At 40.7% G+C, this 23,585-nt stretch overlaps 2 protein-coding genes across 5 annotated transcripts in view; both read left to right on the plus strand.

Annotated features, from left to right (window-relative positions):
• On the plus strand, positions 1 to 4,475 carry LOC115173291 (uncharacterized). The gene is made up of 5 exons (XM_029731255.1): positions 1 to 256; positions 1,088 to 1,449; positions 1,573 to 1,727; positions 1,847 to 1,991; positions 2,113 to 4,475. The coding sequence occupies exons 2-5, from the start codon at positions 1,090 to 1,092 to the stop codon at positions 2,527 to 2,529; spliced, it is 1,077 nt and encodes a 358-aa protein (XP_029587115.1). The 5' UTR covers positions 1 to 256; positions 1,088 to 1,089; the 3' UTR covers positions 2,530 to 4,475.
• Positions 4,476 to 6,332: 1,857 nt separating this feature from the next.
• LOC115173293 (regulation of nuclear pre-mRNA domain-containing protein 2) overlaps positions 6,333 to 23,585 on the plus strand; it is a 46,754-nt gene continuing 29,501 nt past the window's right edge. For all 4 annotated transcript variants that reach the window (XR_003871578.1, XR_003871577.1, XR_003871579.1 and 1 more), the window contains exons 1-2: positions 6,333 to 6,739; positions 14,573 to 14,702. Coding sequence is in view for 1 of the 4 variants with exons in the window: in XM_029731256.1 (XP_029587116.1) it covers positions 6,547 to 6,739; positions 14,573 to 14,702 (323 nt within the window). In the remaining 3 variants the exon portion in view is untranslated. The remainder of the gene's footprint in view (positions 6,740 to 14,572; positions 14,703 to 23,585) is intronic.

Genomic DNA, 23,585 nt, shown 5'->3' on the forward strand with positions numbered 1-23,585 from the left:
ATTCACATGTTACCCCTCGCTGTACTGAGGACTTAGAAAGGTAAACGGAATCTAAAACGAGGGAAAGGAGGAAACAGTAATGAGACGTTGAGAACAGAGGACTCTACAACTATAGCGCGCCATCAACATCAGTGTTTGTCATTGGTTTTTGAATAAGATCTTACAATTGCAATTGGAGAAGGAATACCGGTTATTCAACTAGTTATCCATTTTACTGTTTTATTGAATTGTCTTCGCATCGGCTTCCTCCTAAAAGGTAATATATATATATATATCATAGGCTATATAGACAACTGTAACTTATGTTTTTCTATACAAATTTGCTTCCCCAGATCTATTTTAACTAGCTTTGAACTTTCAAACCTGCACTCTTGGTTACAATATTTAAGCCAGAAGTCTAATCATTATTGGTTGTGCCTTATGCTCTGGTTCAGGATCAGCATTCCCTGCTCTAGTCTGAACCTTCCATCTTGGCTAACGCCTCAAACCTGGAATCAGTTAATGTCTTTACAGTTGTTTCTATGTATATATATATGCGCTTCATACAGTATAGACTAAAATTGAAAGTAAAAGCATAGCGAGTTTATGAGAAGCATTCAATGAACATACACAACTTTGTAATGCGTGAAACAATGTAGTGTATAATGCAGCCTCTGTCATTTTGTTTTAGGATAATCAGTTAGTTTGATATTACAGTGGTCAGATCAGATACTTTGAAATGTAACTAATAGCTGACAAAATCCTTGAGCCATACAGTCAAACCCCACATGACCTTGTACGTCACACCCCCACTCAGCACATGTTCACATGTATAGCAAAGCAACAGCTGGTGGAGTTTATACCAAGATCAGTGACTAACAGCCTTCCTTTTTGAATATTTATTAGGGGACACACCTACTAGTTTTCTGGAGCATGATGTGAAAACAGTAGTTTTAATTTAAATTGTGATAGATATGACTGTCATTTTGTTAAAGGGGGGTTTTCTACATACAGTACTTGTTATAATGCCTAGGTCAGCATTAACTCTACATCAGTTACTCTAAGGTATTTCTGATGTTCCTTGTGACTGATCTCTCTCTTTCTCTAGGGATGCATTTGTTGAGCATGTCCACCAAATGGCCGACCTATGACTCCCGCTCCTCCACCCCTAGCTTCCTCCTCAGCGAGAGCGACGTGACTGAGGACGAGGCAGACATTGATGTCTTCACCTCCGAAAGTGAGGGAGATAGCTCAGGGGGTGGCAAGACCTGCTCAGTACCCTTCTCCCTGGCCGGGGGTGGCGAGGCAGCCCCTAGGTTACACTGGTCCGTGGCTGGGAGTGGACAAGCAAAATGCTTTCCTCACACCACCACCTACCCATCCATGGTGGCTTCCCCTGGCAGTGCTGCGTTAAGCACAAAGGGAAGCACAGAGGAGACCATGCAAGGAGACCTGGCCTTCGCTCAAAAAGTGAGTTTTGTTGTTTAAAGACTGCTTTGACTGATTTGAAAATACTGAGTTACTGATTTTCGCATCCAGGGACATTATCAGACAGTGGATATATATGTTTTCTGTTTCCCTTCTCTCTCCTAGTGTTCAGAGCTGCAAAGGTTTATCAGACCCCTGTTGGAGCTTCTGAATGGACTCAAGACAGGGAGATTTGAGAGAGGTCTTAGCAGTTTCCAGTCGAGCGTTGCCATCGATAGACTCCAGAGGATCCTGGGTATTCTTCAGAAACCTGAAATGGGGTAAGCAAACCAAACCATCTTGTGTATGTCTAGCAAATGGTAATTTATGGTGTAGTTACAAATTTACTTGAAATGTTTCATGTCGTAAAATGTTATTAATGACAGTACTCTTTCCACAGAGAAAAATTCCTCCGCACCCTTCTGCAGGTAGAGATGATGCTGAAGATGTGGTTCCCCCATGTGACCCCTGTCGCTGCCACCCAGAACCCCACACCCAGTCTTCCGCCACGATGGCACCAAAATCAGCTGTGCATGCCAGTCAAGGTGGGTCTCTTACTGCTCTAGTTATCGCTGTTTAATATATCATTGTCATAATGATTCTCACACTATCTATAATATGTAAGACTTGTATCTCATTTGTTTTTCTACACTCTTGCTCCATCAGAAGCGCAAGCTTAGCTGGTTGGACTCTGACTTCCCCAATGCCGCCCCACCCAGCTGCAAGCGCCTGCAGCGCGAGGACAACTACCAGGAAATTACCTCACAAGACTCTTGCCCGTTGAGCACAGACACCTATAACCCCTCATGTCTGACTGTCAGCAAGAGAAGAAAGGGAAATAAGAGGCTTGAAATGTCACCTTGCTCAGCATGCGGTAGCCCAGCTACACAAGACAGCCGTGTCTCCTCCACCCTCCTGGTCCTTCACTCACATCAGCTCTCCCTCCATGGACATCAGCCACAGAGGTGCCACAGCAGGCCTGGCACAGTGAAGACAGAGACAGATATTGCATCAGTGGAAACCCAAAGGAGGGGTCAGTCTATCCCCATATTACTGAGGTCTATGAAACAAGAGCCGGAGTAGAGGATATAAAACTGAACTTGGAAGTCATTGCACCGTTTGACCATCTTTTGACCATTTTTTTGTCAGTGTTCGAGAGTTTTTTTTTTTTAATTGAAATGATCTGGGAATATTTTTTTTATGGTTGATGTGATAAAGCAGTGGTTTAATTTTTCAATTTTTTTTTATTTTTTTTATACTGATTACTGATTTGAAAGAAGATAATTTTGTATTTCAGAATTATCAACAAAAATACAATCACATGAAATACACTATGCACAAATATAAAAGAAAGTAACATAGCTCAAGATTTATGGAATACCTTTTAACCTAACATAAACTCAGTTAGTTATGATAAAGTTATCAGTAGTAGTGAAGCATAAAACATCGACAATACAATGAAAAACATTACAAGAACCTGTTAATCCTTCAGCGGATCCAGCACAGGGAACAGTGAAAAAGGCAGCTGATACAACTGGCACTAAACCTCTGCCAACCAGTGGCAACAAAACCATTGCTTTTATTACACACTCTGCCGAGTCTGTTAGCCACAGTTTAATGTAACTATTGACTAAATCCACCTCAGTGTGAATACTAACAACCCCAGTAGCATGCAACTGGAATGACAGCAACCACTAAGAACTACGAGAGGAGAAATAACAGCTGTTAGATTTAAGGTATTACTCATAAAATAGAGGTCTGCTTGAAAATCCTGGGTGCAGACTAGAGCATATTAATTGGCTTAATGCTTTCTAATTTCATTGATTTGTTTGATAGAATACATTTATCGTCCTTTATTTTTTTGATACGTTTGTCAGTTTTCTATGGTGTGAAAAGAAAATCATTTTGAGGAATAAGTCATTGCCAAAACTATTTTGCACATGAGTGTTTTACATTTGATAACGAAGGAAATTGTACCTTATAAATGTTACTATTGTGACGACGCAAAACACAAATCATTTTCAATCTTCTAGGAGTGTTTCTATTGGATTGGGAGAAAATACGTAAAAACCTTTCATTAGGCCATTGGGTATTTGAACCACAATGTTTTTGCTTAGCAATTATCATTCATGTTGAATGACTCTATCCCTGGCCACTTTCAGAGAGTCTCTTGAGCTGTAACTACCTAGATGGGTATCGGGGGGAAACCAAGAATAGCTGGATACTGATTTGATCTACCGACTTAAAGATTTTTTTTAGTTAAGCCTAATACAGTTAATACAGTTAAGCCTAATACAGGACAACCGAAACATGGTCAAAATCAAATAAACATTTTGTGAATGTGTGGGTTTTGTATGGGAGTGTCAATGTTGTGTATGTGTGAGTCAGTGTTTGTATGTATAGTCTAGTGAGTGTGCGTAGGGTCAGTCAGTGCGAGATAGTCAGTGCAGATAGTTTGGGTGTCATTAATTGACTATTTAGCAGTCTTATGGGTTGAGGGTGAGTTACCATACTGGTAGTATGTGTTATTGTTCTTAACCATGCTAAGGAAAGGCCCAGGTAGAGGACAACAGAGAGATCACTGCATTGGTAAATACAGGTTACTGTGTTGAGGCAATGCACAACCCTTCCTAAAAACTGTTCAAACAGCCCGTTGGGGAGTTGTTTATTTTTATATTTCCCGTGAGGAAATATTGTAATTTCATGTCATGTTTTTGGTGTATGTAGGGCCTATGTTTTGCACATTTTCTCTGTTTATCAAAAGAGGACAAATGGTTGGGCTGAGAAGGATATTTTGCTGTTTTAATGTTGTCTTCCTTGATTCAATCCATTTCCTTTGCCTCCGCTCTTCCCAACTTTTACTCAACACCCTCCATCACATTTTTGGGTTGGGCATAATATAATAGTGTTTTGGTTATACACAATGTACTTGTGCTTAATATTTTATATATAATTGTTTCAGACCTAAATTGTTTTTGATAAATTGTACCCTTTTTGCTAAAATAAAGTAATGTTTTTGTTAATCAGAACTTGAAATCTGCTGACTGTGGCCCTGTGACATGAGAATTCATGTAGGCCTCCAGGCTACAGCAAGAAAGAAGGGGTGCTCAACAACCATGACAAAAATCCAACAAAATGGCTTACCTAGAAAAACGTCCAAAAGGACTACCGATGATTCGAGGCAGAAATGTGTTGGCGCACTCAACAAAAAAGGCAGAGATTCATTTCTTATTTGCTCAAGATTTATTCCATTGTTAGGATGAGTACAGGTGACTGATGTCAAACTGGCAGTCACCTGTACGCGTATTACTTTTTTCAGATGAAGACGTCAGCCACCTCTACTCATCCTAACAATGGATTAAAGGGGCAATCCGCAGATGCTACAATTCATTTAGAATTTATAAATTAATGATGTATACCCCATTGATTCTTGAACAATATAACTTCTAAATGCCTCATGGGCTTTGTTCAATTGTCACACTCCCATCGGAACCTAAAATATAAGCTTGTTTTACTCCAATGTTTGTAAACATTATAAATGTATACAACCACTGTATAGGGTATATTGCTTCAACTGTGGATATGCCCTTTAAAGCCTGAGCAAATATATATTATAACCCACTTGGTTAGAGCCTTGAATGCTGATTGGCTGAAAGCTGTGGTATACCACGAATATGACAAAACATTTATTTTTACTGTTCTAATTATGTTGGTAACCAGTTGATAATAGCAATAAGTCACCTTGGGAGTTTGTGGTATATGGCCAATATACCATGGCTAAGGGCTGTATATCCAGGCACTTTGCGTTGCGTCTTGCCTAATAACAGCCCTTAGCCGTGGTATGGTATATTGGCCATATACCACACCTTCGGGCCTTATTGCTTAAGAATCCAGCTGCAGTCCTATAGCATGGCCTGTCACCAAAAGTGGCCTTTCACTAAAAACGTATACTATTACCTATACTATCTCCTTTCCTAGTTCCCTTTCCTCCTTTCCCTTCCTAGCTCAATTTCCTCCTTTCCTTTCCTAGTTCCTTTCTGATTTTCAATTCCTCCTTTCCTAACTCCCTTTCCTCCTTTCCTAGCTGCCTTTCCTTTCCTCTTTTTCTAGCTTCCTTTCCTAGTCAATTTTCTTCTTTCCTAACTCCCTTTTTTCATTTCCTAGACCCCTTTTCCAATATAAATGTTGTTCCTTTCCTAGCTCCCTTACCTCCTTTCCTAGATTCCTTTCCTCTTCTCCTAGCCCCCTTTCTATCTTTCCTTTCCATCTAGCTCATTTTCTAGCTCCCTTTTCTTTCCTCCTTTGCTAGCTCCCTTTCCTAACTTTTTGATTTAATTTTAAACACAATACAACCACACTGTACTGGATATAGTACAATGCCTTTAAAATCATCGAGGATGACAAAAACTTTCATTTCCATCGTGGTCCTCTTTAAAATAAATGAAAACAAAATATACACAAGATTATAACATGAAAACAAAATACTAGAAAAAGAGGAAAAGAGCTAGGAAAAGAGGAAAGGAAGCTAGGCATGGAAGAAGTCAAAGGCAGTTAGGAAAGGATAGGTGAGAAGGGAGCTAGGAAAGCAAAGGAGGGGAGAAAAGGAAGAAAAGGATCAATGAAAGTATGCTAGGAAAGAAAGAAAGGAATTTAAAAAAGGAGGAAAGGAAGATTGGAAAGAAGGAAATGGAGCTAGGATAGGAGGGAAGGGAGTTAGGAAAGTGATCTTGGAATGTAAAGGGGAAGAAAGAAAGCTGCATGATTTTAGTGACAGGCCATGCTGAGCTGCAGCTATTTAGCCACATAGTGGCGCTACATTCACATTAAATCGTCTGTTTTGAATGAGTTTTCTAGTAACGACCAACCAACTCTATAATAATACATTCCTTTGTTGCACAAGTTGTTGAAATAAAACCAATGACATAATATACGTTATCGTTAGCAAGTACAGTAATAACTGAATGTACTGTTAAAACAATAGCAATTTACTAATGTGTACAGCCAGCGCGGCACCATACCGCACAAGTGCACTCTTGACTAGGTTGATCACAACGCGCGACAGGCAAGAACCAGCTAGCTTGTCAGTTCAAGGCCTGGAAAATGGCTGCAGGGTCTGGCGCGTCAAGCGGCCACGGTCGTGGTTCGCCTGCGGCCCTAGAGTCAACTTTGGACCGACGGTTTCAAGGAGTGTCGAACACAATGGAATCAATTCAAGGACTATCAAATTGGTGTATCGAGAACAAGAAATACCACAGTCTTATCGTTCGTTACTGGATGAAATGGTTGAGGAAATGTGAGTTGCTAATCTTAGCTAGCTAACGTTAGCTGGTTTGCCTGGCTAGCTTAGCCAACTTTAGCTAGATAACTGTTAGCTAGCAACTTATATTAACAAATGCAGCTATGGTTACCGATTGTTGACACCATCTCATCTACTTAGCTAGAATAACACGTGTGTTTTCGTGACATTGGTGCACAAGACAGGGATGACATGTGAAACAAAAGCTAGTTTGTTAGGTAACGTTAGTTAACGCGGGTGTGCGGAAAATAGTACCCTGGAGCTTCTTAGCAAACTAGGTAAATGCTGCCTTGCTAGCTAGGACTTGGAGTCCCAGCAAGACAAATGCTGTCACTACAAGCTGTTGACGTCTAACTAGCAAATGCTTGTTACAATGTATCTGGTCAGTTGTTGACAAACAATGGCTTTAGTGAACGAGTATTCTCCGCATAGATGTAACTTAGTGTAAAGCTGTTCGCTATAAATTCTACCCTGGAATAGGTTCTCCTGTTCAGACTTTCACATTCCTTGAAGCTATTGCCATCCCTGGTTTCTGTCTGGATGGAGGGCTACCTTTCTCTGTTCTTAGTGGTCTTGATGGGATGAAATTAGAATCACAATCATCAGTTTGAATTAGAAGATGTGTACAAAACACTATAAAATAATCAAGATACATGTTAGCCATTTCTCGAGCTAGTTAACTTGTTAGTAACTTTTATAAACATGTAGCTAGGCTAAGTGGTAACGTAACAAGTCAAACACTAGTTAACGTTTTTGATGTTATTGCTCGTGTAACCTACTGTTTACTACATAGTAGTTATTACACACTAAATATAGGAACGTGTGAGGAGCAGACATGAGTAGGCTAACCTCTCATTTTGGGAGCTTCAGTTGTTGTAGGCCTATAGGGAGGGTATAATGCTTGTGTATGATACTAGCAATTATTATTGCCGATAATTGCAGATGCCTGGATGTATTGTGTTCTCCCAGAAACTGAAACACGCTGTGCTGCTGCTATAAAGCCCTACAGTGGAGGTATCATAAAACCTAGCGGTCAAACAGGGAAATGGTTCCAATCGTTTTTTCCACCATTCATTTTTCCCATAGGGGATTTTAGAAACACTTAAAATAAGGACTGTGTTTCGTGTAGGTTTACCCTGGCGTAACGTTTTGATAACCATGTAAATCTCTTGGACAAGGTGACTTTTGTCAATATATTCTTCTCTATTTACTCTCTGATTTGAATAGCTAACTAACATCAAAGTAGACATAATACAAAACTACAAATCCCTGCGAGCTCCTGCACCTCATCTCTGGCTGGCACCTTTGTTAACAGGTACATTTAAATTTAGCCAACTTATTCATTACTAACTACATTTAGCTAGCATTAGATAGTTAATCGAGAGATTCTTAGCCTCGATTCGGCAGTCTTGTCCAGATCATCATGGCATTTGGAGTTCTTTATGATAGCCACATTAGCAGCTAATTAGCGCGCATTTTTGGGGGGGTAAATATAGGTGAATATATTGATAAAAGTCACTAGAGAGATTTACATGGTTATCAAAACGTCACGCTAGTGTAAGCCTACACGAAACATAGCCTTTATTTGAAGTGATTTTAAATCCCCTATGGGAAAAATGAATGGTGAAAAAATGGTTGGAAACATTTTTCTGTTTAACCGCTAGGTTTTATGGGTATTATGACTCATACTGTGGTATTCTATATGCTTTCCTCTGCGTTTTTGTTAATGAGCTTTGGTAGTCCATATTCATAATTTCAATATGTGCAGTGTTTTAGAAACCATATGTGATTATTGTTGTAGTACTGCTAAAGTATGCCTAACTGTAAATTACTGTTTGATGCTGCTCATGTTTTAGTCCTTAAAGTGGCAAACAGCTGTTGAAACAATAACAAAGCGATCTCCACGCCTATGTAGAGAAAGCTGAGAGATGGGGCTGGAGAAATGTAACCACTATCAAATGCATAGACAAAGCTAAGGATGCAAGGACTTACGATATCAATATTATAGTTTCAACTAAAGTACCAGTCAAAAGTTTGTACTTTAGTTCAAGGGTTTTTCTTTATTTTCTACATTGTAGAATAATAGGGAAGACATCAAAACTATGAAATAACACCTTATCTCAGCTCACTGGTCACCATAGCAACTCCCACCCGTAGCACGCGCTCCAGCAGGTATATTTCACTGGTCACCCCCAAAGCCAACACTTCCTTTGGCCGCCTTTCCTTCCAGTTCTCTGCTGCCAATGACTGGAACGAATTGCAAAAATCACTGAAGTTGGAGACTTATCTAACTTTCTAACTTTAAGCATCAGCTGTCAGAGCAGCTTACTGATCGCTGTATCTTTAAATAGCACACCCAACTACCTCATCCCCTTATTATTACTTACCCTCTTGCTCTTTTGCATCCTAGTATCTCTACTTACACAATCATCTGCACATCTATCACTCCAGTATTAATGCTAAATTGTAATTATTTTGCATCTATGGCCTATTTATTGCCTACATCCCTACTCTTCTACACTTGCACACATTGTACATAGAAAATAAAAATAGAAAAATCTATGGTGTCATTGACTGTACGTTTGTGTAATTCTGTGTTGTTTTTGTCGCACTGCTTTGCTTTATCTTGGCCAGGTTGCCGTTGTAAATGAGAACTTGTTCTCAACTGGCCTACCTGGTTAAATAAAGGTGAAATAAAAAAATACTTGTGGATTTTGGATGGCTAATTGCTGTTACAAATGTGGAAGCAATATTATAGATCTAAATGATGTTAGTAGAGTTTTGGGTTATAGCTAGCTTATTTAGTTAACTAGTTGGCTAACTAATCTTAGTCAAACAAGCTAACGTACCTTTCTTGCAGTTTCTCTCGCAGAAGCACGCAGGTGATTCATGTGAATTGTGTTACGCTCTGCAGGGCTTCTGTATTGCCTGCTGGTCCCTGGCGTGCCGTTTCTCGCGTAGGTGCATTCTGAAGCGATTCAAGTGAATTGTGTTTCGCGCCGCAGAGCGTCTGTATCGAGCACTGGTCACTGGCACGCTGTGTTTCTTGAGTTGCAGGCTGCCTGCCACAACTCACAGAGCTAAATAACCTTCAGAACTGTGTTGAACCCAGACAGATGATATACACTGCTCAAAAAAATAAAGGGAACACTTAAACAACACAATGTAACTCCCAAGTCAATCACACTTCTGTGAAATCAAACTGTCCACTTAGGAAGCAACACTGATTGACAATACATTTCACATGCTGTTGTGCAAATGGAATAGACAACAGGTGGAAATTATAGGCAATTAGCAAGACACCCCCAATAAAGGAGTGGTTCTGCAGGTGGTGACCACAAGACCACTTCTCAGTTCCTATGCTTCCTGGCTGATGTTTTGGTCACTTTTGAATGCTGGCGGTGCTTTCACTCTAGTGGTAGCATGAGACGGAGTCTACAACCCACACAAGTGGCTCAGGTAGTGCAGCTCATCCAGGATGGCACATCAATGCGAGCTGTGGCAAGAAGGTTTGCTGCGTCTGACAGCGTAGTGTCCAGAGCATGGAGGCGCTACCAGGAGACAGGCCAGTACATCAGGAGACGTGGAGGAGGCCGTAGGAGGGCAACAACCCAGCAGCAGGACTGCTACTTCCGCCTTTGTGCAAGGAGGAGCAGGAGGAGCACTGCCAGAGCCCTGCAAAATGACCTCCAGCAGGCCACAAATGTGCATGTGTCTGCCCAACATGTGTCTGCCCGACGTCCACAGGTGGGGGTTGTGCTTACAGCCCAACACCGTGCAGGACGTTTGGCATTTGCCAGAGAACACCAAGATTGGCAAATTCGCCACTGGCGCCCTGTGCTCTTCACAGATGAAAGCAGGTTCACACTGAGCACATGTGACAGACGTGACAGAGTCTGGAGACGCCGTGGAGAACGTTCTGCTGCCTGCAACATCCTCCAGCATGACCGGTTTGGCGGTGGGTTAGTCATGGTGTGGGGTGGCATTTCTTTGGGGGGCCGCACAGCCCTCCATGTGCTCGCCAGAGGTAGCCTGACTGCCATTAGGTACCGAGATGAGATCCTCAGACCTCTTGTGAGACCATATGCTGGTGCGGTTGGCCCTGGGTTCCTCCTAATGCAAAACAATGCTAGACCTCATGTGGCTGGAGTGTGTCAGCAGTTCCTGCAAGAGGAAGGCATTGATGCTATGGACTGGCCCGCCCGTTCCCCAGACCTCAATCCAATTGAGCACATCTGGGACATCATGTTTCGCTCCATCCACCAACGCCACGTTGCACCACAGACTGTCCAGGAGTTGGCGGATGCTTTAGTCCAGGTCTGGGAGGAGAACCCTCAGGAGACCATCCACCACCTCATCAGGAGCATGCCCAGGCGTTGTAGGGAGGTCATACAGGCACGTGGAGGCCACACACACTACTGAGCCTCATTTTGACTTGTTTTAAGGACATTACATCAAAGTTGGATCAGCCTGTAGTGTGGTTTTCCACTTTAATTTTGAGTGTGACTCCTAATCCAGACCTCCATGGGTTGATAAATTGGATTTCCATTGATTATTTTTGTGTGATTTTGTTGTCAGCACATTCAACTATGTAAAGAAAAAGTATTTAATAAGATTATTTCATTCATTCAGATCTAGGATGTGTTATTTTAGTGTTCCCTTTATTTTTTTGAGCAGTGTATTTACCAAGAGAAGCGAATGTGCTAGTTACAGAACTTTATTAAAACTATGTTTGGAAGAAATAGGATGCGTTTTTTTGGTGTGGCAGCAATGATTGTCTGCCGTTGCGCACCGCCACACTTAAATGAATGCAGAGGAAACACTGCCTTGACTTATTCCACATTTGGTTGTTATTGCCTGAATTAAAAATGTATTAAATATATGTTTTCCTCTCACCCATCTACACACATTACCCCATAATGACAAAGTGAAAACATGTTTTTTTCCCCCCAGGTCTTGCCCTAGATTTTCATGTAGATTTAAGTCAAAACTGTAACTAGGCCACTCAGGAACATTAACTGTCTTCTTGGTAAGCAACTCCAGTGTAGATTTGGCCTTGTGGTTTAGGCTATTGTCCTGCTGAAAGGTGAATTAATCTCCCAGTGTCTGGTGGAAAGCATACTGAACCAGGTTTTGATCTAGGATTTTGCCTGTGCTTAGCACCATTGTGTTTCTTTTTTGTCCAGGAAAACTCCTTAATGTACCCATAACATGATGCGGCCACCACTATGCTTGAAATTATGGAGCATGGTACTCAGTAATGTGTTGAATTGGATTTGCCCCAAACATAACACTTTGTATTCAGGAGTTAATTGCTTTACCACATTTTTTGCAGTAGAACGTTAGTGCCTGTTGCAAACAGGATGCATGCTCTGGAATATTTGTATCCTGTACCGTCTTCCTTCTTTTTACTCTGTCGATTAGGCTAGTATTGTGGAGTAACTAGAATGTTGTTGATCCATTCTCAGTTTTCTCCTATCACAGCCATTAACCTCTGTTTTAAAGTCACCATTGGCCTCATGGTGAAATCTCTGAGCGGTTTCCTTCTTCTCCGGCAACTCTGTTAGGAAGGACGCCTGTAGTGACTAGGTTCATTGATGCACTATCCAAAGGGTAATTAATAACTTCACCGTGCTCAAAGGGATTTTCAATGTCTTTTTTTTCACCCATCTACTAATAGGTGCCCTTTTCGAGGCATTGGAAAACCTCCCTGGTTGGTCTTTGTGGTTGAATCTGTGTTTAAAATGTACTCATCGACTCAGGGAGCTTACAGCTAATTGTATGTTTGGGGTACAGAGATGAGGTAGTAATTAGAAAATTATGTTAAACCCTATTATTGCACACAGAGTGAGGTCATGCAACTTATTATATGACTTGTTAAGCACATTTTTACTCCTGAATTTATTTAGGCTTGCCATAACAAAGGGCGTTGAATACTTATTGACCCAAGACATTTCAACTTTTAATTTTGTATTAATTTGAAAAAATGTCAAACACCATCATTCCACTTTGACATTAATGGGGTAGGCCAGTGACGACAAAATCTAAATGTAATCTATTTTAAATTCAGGCTGTTAATGGAACAAAATTTGGAAAGTCAAGGGATATGAATACTGTCTGAAGGCACTGTAGGTCCATTATCTTTTTTACCAAATACTTTATATTTGGTTGTAGTCATTTATGTTTAACTGAAAGCATTTTTTTTAAATATTGTTTTTAGTTTGGACTTTGGTGTCCCGAAAAAACGCTTAGGCTGCCCGGCCAAGGGATTCTATGGCAGAAATCATCATGTCATCCCCCCAAATGCTAACCTCACTTGTTATTGTAACTTTCTCACTCATCAATATTCAGGATTCATTCAGGATTTTCCGTAATCATGGTAGCATCCCCATTAATGTAGAAGTGTTTAGAAACATATTCTATTCATATTTACATTGTGTCATTTCATATCCAAAGTGCTGGAGTACAGAGCCAATAAATAAACAAAAATGGGTCAATGTCCCAATACTTTTTAAGCTAACTGTAGTTGTTCAACCGCTTTAGGAGTCTGATTTGAATAATAGCGTGGCTAAATGTCATGGTATCCTATTAAATGCTGCTTTGTTTAGAACTCAGGTGAACTCTTTGAAAACTATTTTTTGGGGGAGATGGCTTGCAGATATTTGAAAGCTAATGGGACCCTTGGAAAAAATGTAATCTTGGTTCTTTTGTAAATCAAATTTTGTTCGGATTTGTCTGGTATTTGCAGTGCTTTGTCTTGGTATTATATAGAACCATAACAGTATCGGTGACAATGATGCCGTCATCACCTGCTAAAGGTATTGAGAGGTTGGGGTTAGTTTGACAACGAGGGGAAAGCAAAATAAGCATAATTGTTTTCTTATTTTGTCAATTTTAAATGTAGAGCCTACTTGGCCTTGGGTAAAGCTTTGTCACAGCCTTTGAAAGTGGAACAGCCCAGGCTCTAGGCCAGGGTATCTTGGACCTGGTGCAAGGCTTTCGGCCTGCATCTGTTAAACCACCCAAAACATGGTTTCAATCAGTGCAGGACAGGATGAAGAGTAGCCTAGTTTGTACGAAACGCAGGCAAGTTAGCCTTAGGTTACGAGAAGGCAATGTACAGGTAACTACCAAAATAAAGCAAACACTTGAGTAAATGAGGGATACAAAGTATATTGAAAGCAGGTGGGGTGCATGGTTTAGGTCCAGTCAACCCCTTAGAGGGCAAGGTAAACACCAATAAATACCCAGCCATTCTTAGTGATCACCTTCAACCTATGGTGAAGCATTTCTACCCTGATGGGAGTGGTCTCTTCCAGGATTACAATGCCCTCATCCACAGGGCACGAGTGGTCACTGAATGATTTGATGCGCATGAAAACGATGTAAACCATATGCCATGGCTGTCTGTCGCTAGAGCTCAACACAATTGAACACTTACGGAAGATTCAGGAGTTGTGGCTGAGACAGTGTTTCATCACTGTCAACAAAACACCAAATTATAAAATTGATTGTGAAAAATGGTGTCGCATCCCGCCAATAGAGTTCCAGACACTTGTAGAATCTAGGACAAGACTCATTAAAGCTGTTATGGTGGCCCATGCCCTATTAAGACACTGGTGTTACCTTTTATTTTGGCAGTTACCTATATAAGCCTAATGCTGTAGTAGTGTCAGTGGCGGGTACTGAAAGGCTAGACAAATAGGAAGTTGTATGGTATTTGTGTGTGTAACACTTGTCATGCTCAATTTTTGTACAGTTCCACCACTTAAGTTTTCAATTCAACTATTCTCTCTCTCCCTCCTTTTTCCTGCTCCTTTCTCCTGGCAGCTGAGGCTTCTCACCGTCTCAATTTGTTCTACCTCGCCAACGATGTCATTCAGAACTGTAAGAGGAAAAATGCCATTGTCTACCGTACTGCCTTCGCCGACGTGCTCCCTGAGGCCTTCCAGCTGGTCAAGTGAGTAAATCACACTGTGTTAGTTAGTGGCCTCTAGATGCTGATCATGGGTCGGTTTAGCATTTCCCCCCACTAATGGTTAAGGTTAGGATTGGGGGAGGGTGAGCAGATCATAGATCTGTACCTATGGGGAAACTTCACCCTGGAGTAAACCACACAGTCAGGGTCAGAGCTAACGTCTACAATACTTTTGTTTATTCACCATACGAGTCAATGACTGTCCCAAATGTCATCCTATTCCTGTTGCCTTTATAGTTCACTACTTTTGACCTGCGCCCATGGAGATCTGGTCAAAAGTAGTGCACTATACACTCAGTCGTCAGTTTATTAGGTACACCCCGCTCATGAAATGTATCGTTCCTACAGACAGTGAGTCACGTGGCCATGGCTTGCTATATAAATCAGGCATCGAGGCATTCAGTTACAGTTAGATTGAATGTTAGATTGGGGAAAAGGAGATCAAAATTCATGGCCAGTCCATTCGATTTGTCCTGGACCTGTCTGCTAAGCTGAGGGAAAAACGCAAGCAATTCATTCCGATCAGACAGTCACCGGAAGAAAAAGGAATGAAGTCTCAACTCCGATTCCCGGCAATGCTGTGGGTATGGTAGGGAACACAGAGCATGGAGTTCACAAGCAACGATGAAGCCCTGAACAGGTTGCAGGAGACCTTTCCAGTTGAAAGAGAGCGCACTAGGCTACATGCAGTGATACCCAAGACCAGCTTATCGTAAATTGAGACTACTTTTTTCCCCTCCCCCAAATACAATCTAGACTCTATTGTCAAAAGTGACTGTTTACCTCTAACAAGTAATGCTAGAATTAGCCGATGCCAATGAGATACATGGACACAGGGCCTCCCGGGTGGCACAGTGGTCTAAGGCACTGCATCGCAGTGCTAGCTGTGCCACCAGAGATTCTGGGCCCAGGCTCTGTCGCAGCCGGCCGTGACCGGGAGGTCCATAGGACGACGCACAATTCGCCCAGCTTCGTCTGGGTTAGGGAGGGTTTGGCCGGCAGGGATATCCTTGTCTCATCGCGCACTAGCGACTCCAGTGGCGGGCCGGGCGCAGTGCACGCTGACCAGGTCGGCAGGTGTACGGTGTGTCCTCCGACACATTGGTGCGGCTGGCTTCCGGGTTGGATGTGCGTTGTGTCAAGAAGCAGTGCGGCTAGGTCGGGTTGTGTTTCGGAGGACGCATGGCTCTCGACCTTCGCCTCTCCCGAGTCTGTACGGGAGTTGCAGCGATGAGACAAGACTGTAACTACTACCAATTGGATACCACGAAATTGGGGAGAAAAAAGGGGTTAAAAAAAAAATTTCAAAACAATTTTAAACTAAAAAAGATATTCATGAACACTGAAAATGCTATTTAAAAGAGGAAATATAACGTTTGTCAATAATTATTCTATGGATGTGTTTGTGTGTGTGGCAAGGGGGTGTGAGTGGGTGCATGTGTAAATTAAATTGTACTTCACATGGTGGAAAATACACAATGATTTCATTGTGTATCCCATCAGGGGCCAAATCTGGTGTTTTTAGATCGAGTTCAAACTATATTGGATCAAATCCAGACAGGAACTATTATTTTAGCAGGTGACCTCAATCATACATTCGATAAAATTGATAGACAATAAAATAGTAATAGTAATAAAAAATACAAATTTAGGGAGCCTTCAAGAGGATGAAAAATGTAATCTCAGCAAATAATTTACAGGACACCTGGAGATTACTATTGACAACTGCAAAAGACAATTTTTTTTCTCAAAGTAAGAAAAGCAATTCAAGAATTGACTACATTTTTATAACAATTTACTGAATAAAAAAGATGTATGATATAGTATCATTCTCCGGTATCGTGCTTAATTACACCAATAGAAAATACATTTAGCGACAGAATTTGGAGAATGAACTTCTGGACCCAAAATGTATTAAATATTTAAATGAAAAATGAACCTTTAACATTGCAAATGTGGACATAAAAGAAGAAATTACTATTTATGAATTTAAGCAAGTATGAGATCTTTTACTTTTGAAGAGAACCAACAACTACAGGTTAAACTCAAATAAAGCATACTACTTAATGGCAAATAAAACTGGTAAATATCTCACAGCTGTCACAAAATGAATACATGCTAAACCAGTTATAAGAAACAGATACAAATGCAGTAATTAGAAACAACAATGCTAATAAAGACAATTTTAAAAGCTTCTATGAAGATGTATATAAATCAGAATTAAATAACAGTTGGATGGATCCTATAGCAATTATCAGCAGACAAAAAAATAATCACTAAAAACAGAGATCACCCAAAAATAAATATTAGATACTGTTAAAACATTCACATGGAGAAAAGCACCAGGAACGGATGGCTTTCCCATAGAATTCTATTCATCATTTTGGGACAAAGTAGAGCCCCTATTTACACATGACAAAACACATGTCACTCAATTCAGTACTTCCTAGTTACATGTATCAAACAGTTATTTCAATTATATTAAAACAAGGAAAATCTGGAGTCCCCTGCTGATTATAGACTTCATAAGCTTATAAGCAATAGAATGGAAAAAGTCTCACCAGACTTGATACATGTCAGTCAAACAGGGTTTATTAAAAATACACTTACAAAACAAATACAAGAATATGTTTCAGTTTAATACAATACGTAAAAAAACAAGAGATTTATGAATAATGGATGTTGATGTAAAGGTTTTTGGCCGTCTTGAATGGCCTTTTCTATTCAAAACTTTGGAAGCTTTCAACTTTCCGGCTGAAAAAATAAATGTAATTAAGATATTATATAAATGTCCTAAGGCAAAAATATACACAAATAATACATTATCTGATATAATTGCTTTAGAAATGGGCACACGACAGGGATGTCCCATCTCCCTCTCCTTTTTGCACTGGTAATTGAACCGATAGCAGAAAGAATTAGACAGGACCCAAAGGTAACAGGTATCAGTATTGGTAAACATGAATATAAACTAAACTCATTTGCAGATGATCTCCTGATATACCTCACCAATATTGAAAACTCAATGCGCCCTTTGCTAAACATATTTTCAGAATACACAAAAATCTCAGGATTTAAAATGAATGTGGAAATAAAGATAATAGGGTAAATAAAAAGAATAACTCACAATCTATAAGTATCCTTTAAGTTAACTTTATTCCATTACTCAAGAATATGAAAGCAGGTCTAATTATATGGAACAATCTTTCCATAAATCTTACAGGTAGAATAAACCTCTTCAGAATGGCATGGCTCCCAAAGTTTTAGTATTTATTTTCGGTAATACCAATTAGCCCACATTTAAAAAAAATCAAGTATACTTGGTCATAAGACATTTTATGGGCAACTAAAATTCCTAGAATAAAAAGGGTTTACATCTTACTAAGTTTGAGGGTGGTTTTAACCTTCCAGACTTGGAATTCTAAGGCTTTTACTTGCGACCCAAGGCTTTTACTTGCGACGTATAGTTAAATGCACTAAAATGGAACAATGGGTACATATTGAAGATGCGCATGCTCATCCCGAGAATATTTGTACATGTCTATTTTCAAAGGATAAAGCTTAGAACATTAACAACTTCATAGTTAACACTATAACAATATGTAAGAAAATAAAATGTATTCTACAAGAGCCAATATCACTCCCTAAAAACACAACCCTACGGAACAATCCTTGGATAGCTTTTCAGAATACACCTAGAAATGAACTGTAAATGACTTGGTAACAGGGAATACATTTCCATGTGACAGAATTAAAAAGCAATTTTGGACAACCTTTGAGGGAGTCTTATTTGAGTCAGAAAGGATGTTCATAGGATAGGTAAGATATGCAAAACCTTGCAGAGAGCATATCTTAATGACAATCTCTTAGAAAAATATATAAACTTTTGGAACCAAGACTTAAAAAGAACTAATGTTGTCACAAGATTTATGGGATGTTGGAGCATAACTAACGCAATTACATTTGTACTCTTAATCCAGTATAAACTAATGTATAGAATTTACTGTATTATACAAGAGACAACATTCACAAATTTTACCACACCACGGAAGAGTCATGTGTACAAAATATGACTAAATAATCCATGCTTTCTTGGAATGCTATGAAGTTCAAAAGTCATGGGTGGAGCTAGAAAGTTGTCTGTAAAAAGTATTACAATGTAAACTTACTTCTAGTCTGTCTGTCTGCATATTTCAAGACATCGCATAGTGAGATACCCAATGGGCTGGACGATTCCCTTCTAATCACTCGTCTTGAAAAAACGTATACCAAGATCTTGGAAATCCCTCATCATTAACACAATGGAATAATCAAATGATTTTATTATTGAAATATTGAAATAACATGGGCGACAGACACAAACAAATTTAAGGCCATGTGGTAAGCAATAATGCGGGCACTAGGGATTGGGTGTGGGCTATATGATGATGTAGTTTGTGTGCGTCTGTAAGTTGTTGAAGGCCAGCATCGCGGAGTCGCCTCTTCACTACTGACGTTGAGACGGGTACTATGTAATGAAGCTGCCAGTTGAGGACTTGTGAGGCGTCTGTTTCTCAAACTAGAGACTCTAATGTACTTGTCCTCTTGCTCAGTTGTGCACCGGGGCCTCCCACTCTTTCTATTCTAGTTAGAGCCAGTTTGCACTGTTCTGTGAAGGGAGCAGTACACAGCGTTGTACGAGATCTTCAGTTTCTTTCCAATTTCTCGCATGGAATAGCCAACATTCGTCAGAACAAGAATAGACTGACGAGTTTCAGAAGAAAGTCTGATGCTCCAGATACTCAACTAGTCTAAAGAAGGCCAGTTTTATTGCTTCTTTAATTAGGACAACAGTTTTTCAGCTGTGCTAACATAATTGCAAAAGGCTTTTCTAATGATCAATTAGCCTTTAAAAATGATAAACTTGGAATAGATAACACAACGTCCCATTGGAACACAGCAGTGATGGTTGCTGATAATCGTCCTCTGTACGCCTATGTAGATATTTCATTAATAATCAGCCGTTTCCTGCTACAATAGTCATTTACAACATTAACAATGTCAACACTGTATTTCTGATCAATTTGATGTCATTTTAATTGACAAAAAATTTGCTTTTCTTTCAAAAAACGAGGACATTTCTATGTGACCTCAAATTTTTGAACGGTAGTGTATACTTGCATGCCCACAGAGGTTCTAGGAGGAAGCGGGGCCTTGACTAGACCAGTGAGAGGAACTTATTAAGGTCGTGACTAGCAACTGTCTAGATGTGCAAGGAGTTGACTCCTGGAAGGAGGGTATAAATATACGTGCTTGTGTAAACATGTCTTTGTCTTTGCAGATGTTTGACCCATTACGTGAATAAACTTGGTTTGAGCTTTTTCCTAGTCGTCCGTTTGAGTTTTTACTCTGTTTGTTTAGAACCTAACAGTAGTTTGTTAGTGATGTGGACACCAAGAAACTTCAAGCTGTCGACCTGCTCCACTACAGCTCCGTCAATGAGAATGAGGGTGTGCTTGGCTCTCCTTTTCCTGTAGTCCATGATCAGCTTCTTTGTCTTGCTCACATTGAGGGAGAGGTTGTTGTCCTGGCACCACACTGCCAGGTCTCTTACCTCCTCCCTATAGGCGGTCTCATTGTTGTCGGTGATCAGGCCTACCACTGTTGTGTCATTGGCGAACTTAATGATGGTGTTGGAGTTGTGTGTGGCCACGCATTTATGGTTGAACAGGGAGTACAGGAGGGGACTAAGCATGCACCCCTGAGGGGCCCCGCGTTGATCAGTGTGGCAGATGTGTTGTTGCCTACCCTTACCACCTGGGGGCAGCCCATCAGGAAGTCCAGGATCCAGTTGCAGAGGGAGGTGTTTAGTCCCAGGGTCCTTAACTTAGTGAGGAGCTTTGAGGGCACTATGGTGTTGAATGCTGAGTTGTAGTCAATGAACAGCATTCTCACATTGGCATTCCTTTGTCCAGGTGGGAAAGGGCAGTGTGGAGTGCAATATAGGTTGTGTCATCTCTGGATGTGTTGGAAGGTTATGCAAATTGTAGTGGCTCTATGGTTTCTGGGATGATGGTGTTGATGTGAGCCATGACCAGCCTTTCAAAGCACTTCATGGCTACAGACATGAGTGCTACAGGGTGGTAGTCATTTAGGCAGGATACCTTGGCGTTCTTGGGCACAGGGACTATGGTGGTCTGCTAAAAACATGTAGGTATTACAGAATCAGGGAGAGGTTGAAAATGTCAGTGAAGACACTTGTCAGTTGGTCAGAGCATGCTCTGAGTACGCGTTTTGGTAATTCGTCTGGCCTTGTGAATGTTAACCAGTTTAAAGGTCTTACTCACATCGGCTATGGAGAGCAATATCACACAGTCATATGGAACAGCTGGTGCTCTCATGCATGGTTCAGTATTGCTTGCCTCGAAGCGAGCATGTAAGGCAATTGGCTCGTCTGGTAGGCCTGCGTCACTGGACAGCTCTTCTATGGGTTTCCCTTTGTAATCCGTAATAGGTTTTGAGCCCTGCCACATCTGACGAACGTCAGAGCTGGTTAGTAGGATTCAAACTTAGTCCTGTATTGAAGCTTTGCCTGTGATGGTTCATCGGAGGGCATAGCAGGATTTCTTATAAGCGTCCAGATTAGTGTCCCGCTCCTTGAAAGCGGCAGCGTTGCCTGTAATCCATGGCTTCTGGTTGGGATATATACGTACGGTCACTGTGGGGACGATGTTGGCGATGCACTTATTGATGAAGCTGGTGACTGATGTGGTATTCTCCTTAACCTCTTATGGCTAGGGGGCAGTATTTTCACGGCTGGATAAAAAACGTACCCGATTTAATCTGATTATTAGTCCTGCCCAGAAACTAGAATATGCATATAATTATTAGCTTTGGAGAGAAAACACTCCACAGTTTCTGAAACTGTTTGAATGGTGTCTGTGAGTATAACAGAACTCCTATGGCAGGCAAAAACCTGAGATGCTTCTGTTCAGGAAGTACCCTGTTTGAACATTTCTTGCCCTTGTTGATTCTCTCTATCTATTACAAGGGATCTCTGCTGTTACGTGACACTTCCCACGTCTCCAATGAAGTCTCAGAGCCCGGGAAAAACAGGAATGACGTAATTCAAAGCCCTGGCTGAAGCACACGAGAGCAAAAGCTGAGTGGTCACTCAGTGGACTAAGCCTTACGCTCGCGACCCGCCCCGCCCCCGGCTTTCGGTTTTTCTCTCAGTATACAGACAGGCAGATTCCCGGTCGGAATATTATCGCTTCTCTACGAGATAAATTGCATAAAAATTGGTTTTAAACAGCGGTTGACATGCTTCAAAGTACGGTAATGGAATATTTAGAATTTTTTTGTCAAATTCTGCGTCATGCTCGTGGCAGAGATTTAGCGTTGGGATAGTGTCTAGAACGCACGAACAAAACGTCGTTGATGGAACATAACGATGGATTATTTGGGACCAAACCTACATTTGTTATTGAAGTAGAAGTCCTGGCAGTGTATTCTGACGAAGAACAAGCAAGGTAAGAACATTTTTCTTATAGGAAATGTGATTTTGGTGAAGGCTAAACTGTTTGGGTGTCTAAATAGCTAGCCCTGTGATGCCGGGCTATGTACTTAGATTATTGCAAAATGTGCTTCATCCGAAAAGCTATTTTAAAATCGGACATATCGAGTGCATAGAGGAGTTCTGTATCTATAATTCTTAAAATAATTGTTATGCTTTTTGTGAACGTTTATCGTGAGTAATTTAGTAAAATCACCGGAAGTGTTCGGTGGGAATGCTAGTTCTGAACGTCACATGCTAATGTAAAAAGCTGGTTTTTGATATAAATATGAACTTGATTGAACAGACATGCATGTATTGTATAACATAATGTCCTAGGTGTGTCATCTGATGAAGATCATAAAAGGTTAGTGCTGCATTTAGCTATGGTTTGGGTTTATGTGACATGATATGCTAGCTTGAAAAATGGGTGTCTGATTATTTCTGGCTGGGTACTCTGCTGACATAATCTAATGTTTTGCTTTCGCTGTAAAGCCTTTTTGAAATCGGACAGTGTGGTTAGATAAAGGAGAGTCTTGTCTTTAAATAGCTGTAAAATAGTCATATGTTTGAAAAATTGAAGTTTTCGGATTTTAGAGGAGTTTGTATTTCACGCCCCGCCCATCATTGGATATTGGAGCAGACGTTCCGCTAGCGGAACGTGTAGATGTAAGAGGTGTTAATGCCGTCGGATGAATCCCGGAACATATTCCAGTTTGTGCTAGCAAAACAGTCCTGTAGCTTAGCATCCGCGTCATCTGACCACTTCCATATTGAGCGAGTCACTGGTATTTCCTGCTTTAGTTTTTGCTTGTAAGCAGGAATTAGGAGAATAGAAATATGGTCAGATTTGCCGATGGAGGGTGAGGGAGAGCTTTGTACGCGTCTCTGGAATGAAAGTGGTCTTGTGCAACCAGAGGGAAAAAAACATGTGACATACTGGTAGAAATGAGGTAAAATGGATGTAAGTTTTCCTGCATTAAAGGTCCCGGCCACGAGGAGTGCCGCTTCTGGGTGTGCGTTCTCTTGTTTGCTTAGCAGCTGTAAAACTTTAGCCTCCAATTCATTAAAGAAAAAATCTTCGTCCAATTCGAGTTGAGTAATCGCTGTTCTGATGTCCAGAAGCTCTTTTCGGTCATAATGTTTCTGCGCACCGTATGTTAATGTAAAACAAAAGGTACAAAAAAACGCACATTAATTATAAACAAATACCACAATTGGTTAGAAGCCTGTAAAACGGCATCAAGCGCCATTCTCTCAATCTGCAGCAACTGCGTGATGTCAGCATGGACCAACATCCCTGTGGAATGTTTCTGACACCTTGTAGAATC

The sequence above is a fragment of the Salmo trutta genome, chromosome 34, assembly GCF_901001165.1.
Source record: "Salmo trutta chromosome 34, fSalTru1.1, whole genome shotgun sequence".
NCBI lineage: Eukaryota > Metazoa > Chordata > Actinopteri > Salmoniformes > Salmonidae > Salmo > Salmo trutta.